The 2,502-nt window shown below is 57.8% G+C and overlaps 1 protein-coding gene across 1 annotated transcript; it reads left to right on the forward strand.

The window, feature by feature from the left end:
• Window positions 1–228: 228 nt before the first annotated feature.
• On the forward strand, window positions 229–2,282 carry LOC104080845 (protein tyrosine phosphatase type IVA 3-like; the record flags this gene model as incomplete). Its single annotated transcript, XM_009583369.1, has 3 exons — window positions 229–333; window positions 1,990–2,082; window positions 2,190–2,282. Coding segments are annotated over exons 1-3 (291 nt in total), but the record flags the coding sequence as incomplete, so codon positions are not given.
• Between the last annotated feature and the right edge of the window lie 220 nt (window positions 2,283–2,502).

The raw sequence follows: 2,502 nt of genomic DNA on the forward strand, positions 1-2,502 counted from the left end.
ATATTATTTTTCCCCGTTTGGCTTTTTCCCGCGGGGGGCTTGCGGTGTGTCGAAGAAGCCGGCGCGCTCCCAGGAGCTGGGATTATTTGCACAACGTCTGTATATTGAGTTCTCGATCCTGTTTTATTTTTATTTTTTAAGCGCAGAGGAATTGTTGGGGTTTTTTTTCCTCTCCACGACACGCTTTTCTTGGGTTTTTCCCCCACCGCCGTCAGCACCCGTCACACCATGGCCCGGATGAACCGCCCTGCGCCAGTGGAGGTCTGCTACAAAAACATGAGGTTCCTGATCACCCACAACCCCACCAATGCCACGCTCAGCACCTTCTTGGAGGTAAGGAGGGGAGGCTGGAAGCAGGGGACCGGGGCCCAGCTGCGTGTTTTGGGGCTAAAAGCCAATGTTGAGATGCAACAGGGATCAATCCTGTGTAGGATGAGGCAGCAGCACATCCCCTTTGGTACCACGGCCCTCGGTGGCATTCCGGGGCGGTGGGTCCAATCACTGCCGGCTAATTGGGGTAGGATGTTTTGGAGGACCCCAAGCATGGTGTTTGGGCATGGCAGAGATGGAGCAGAGTTTCCCCGTTCCTGTTGCATCCCCTGCCAGCTCCACCAGCACAACACGTGAAGGGGCTTTGCAGTGATGCACATGGATCCCCTGCATCTTCCAGCATCTCGATATTTCATCCCAAATATCCCAGCGTCTTTCCAATGCCCGGAGTGCACTGGGCAGTGCGCAAGGAGTTGGAGAGCTCGGTGTTGCATGAACCAGCGATGGTGCCCTGCCTGGGAGCGCTGCCTCCGGCACTGGCAGCTGCCAGGATTTAGGGAGGGATTAATGGTCTGCGGTCCAGGGTGAAAGGCTTCGACTTTTTTTATCGGTGCCTGCGGGGAAGGCAACATCCTGCAGGTTCAGTCGAGCCGGCACAAGCAGCTTCTGCTTACAAGGAGGCATTTTGGGATGTTCTGCCTTCGTCAGGGGACCTGGGGCTGTGTGTGAGCCTGGCAAAGGGTTTTTGCCTTAGACCTAAACCTTGAGGTCTGATGTGCTGGCACCAGAGGCATCCTCTGATCTCAAGGAAACCCTCCCAGTGCACACCCGAAAAAACAAGTGTGAGTGCCGCCGGCTTGGAGAGCCACAGGAAGGTGGTTGGGATTTGGGGATGGCCACCCCACTCCCTGCATGCTGCACACAAGGCGATGGGCACGGCACGGTGGGAAGGGGGGAAATTCCCCTTTCCTCCAGCTTCTTAGATTTTTGGCTGAGCTGCGACGTGTGTAGGGGTTTGCTGTGGTCTGGCGAGCGCATATGGGGAAGGAAGGAGATGGATCATTGAAGGGGATGATCTCACGTGGTGCCCGTGCGGCCGGTTTGCCGGCACGTAATCTGGGGGCAATCCGTGCGGCGGGCGATAAGCCATGCTGGAAAGAGCCCAGGTCCCACACCCAAGCCTGCAGTGCATTGGAGTCATGACGGGATACGGCAACGAGGTCAAGAAGGAGCCCCTGAGCAATCTGCAGGATGCTGAGCACGATCGGCGAGGTGCACTACAACCCCCCCAGCCGCCTCCGTGCATTTCTGCAGCGGGAGTTGCGACCTCACCAGGCGCAAATAATTTCTCCTTTGGGGGATTTGCACCCGTGTCAGGGATGTTTCTTTGCCTGGGGTGTAAAGTCCCTGCTGGTGCGGCCATCGGGGCTTAAAAATAAACAGCCCCGTTGGCACTGATGACTCCAAGGAGTCATGAAGGTGCTGGGTAACAATCCTACTGTGGCCACGCAGCTTTAGTGCCCTGGGATTTAATGTTTCCTTGTGCTTCCCAGGCTGGATGGACCACGGAGGGGTTTGCTCAAGGGTCCAGAGATAGGGCACGGCACTGTTTTAGGGTCCGTAGGGGTCCGTGTGGTCATAGCAGGGCTCGGATGTGTTGGGGTTAAGTGGGGTGCGACTGGCAGGGTTTTTTCAGACCCCTCCTTCTTCCCTCCCCAGGACCTGAAGAAGTACGGTGCCACCACGGTGGTGCGAGTGTGCGAAGTGACCTACGACAAGACCCCCCTGGAGAAGGACGGCATCACTGTCATGGTAGGTGGGCGGCGGGATGGGTGCTGGGGGAGCTGCCCGCCCCTTCTGCTTAAATATCCCCATCCCTGGGGTCTGCTAAACACCCCGCCTCCTTCTTCCCTCCACAGGACCTGAAGAAGTACGGTGCCACCACGGTGGTGCGAGTGTGCGAAGTGACCTACGACAAGACCCCCCTGGAGAAGGACGGCATCACTGTCATGGTAGGTGGGCGGCGGGATGGGTGCTGGGGGAGCTGCCCGCCCCTTCTGCTTAAATATCCCCATCCCTGGGGTCTGCTAAACACCCCGCGTTTCGGATAGACCAAATCGGCATCGTGCTTGCCCAGGAGCAGGGTTTGAAGCCCAACTTCATCCTCGGGGCGAGGCGGGCGAGCTCCCCGCTCCCCGGGGCTGAGATGGGGCTGGTGCTTTAAAAAAAGAA

This window comes from Fulmarus glacialis, unplaced genomic scaffold, assembly GCF_000690835.1.
Source record: "Fulmarus glacialis isolate BGI_N327 unplaced genomic scaffold, ASM69083v1 scaffold26418, whole genome shotgun sequence".
NCBI classification, from domain to species: Eukaryota; Metazoa; Chordata; class Aves; order Procellariiformes; family Procellariidae; genus Fulmarus; species Fulmarus glacialis.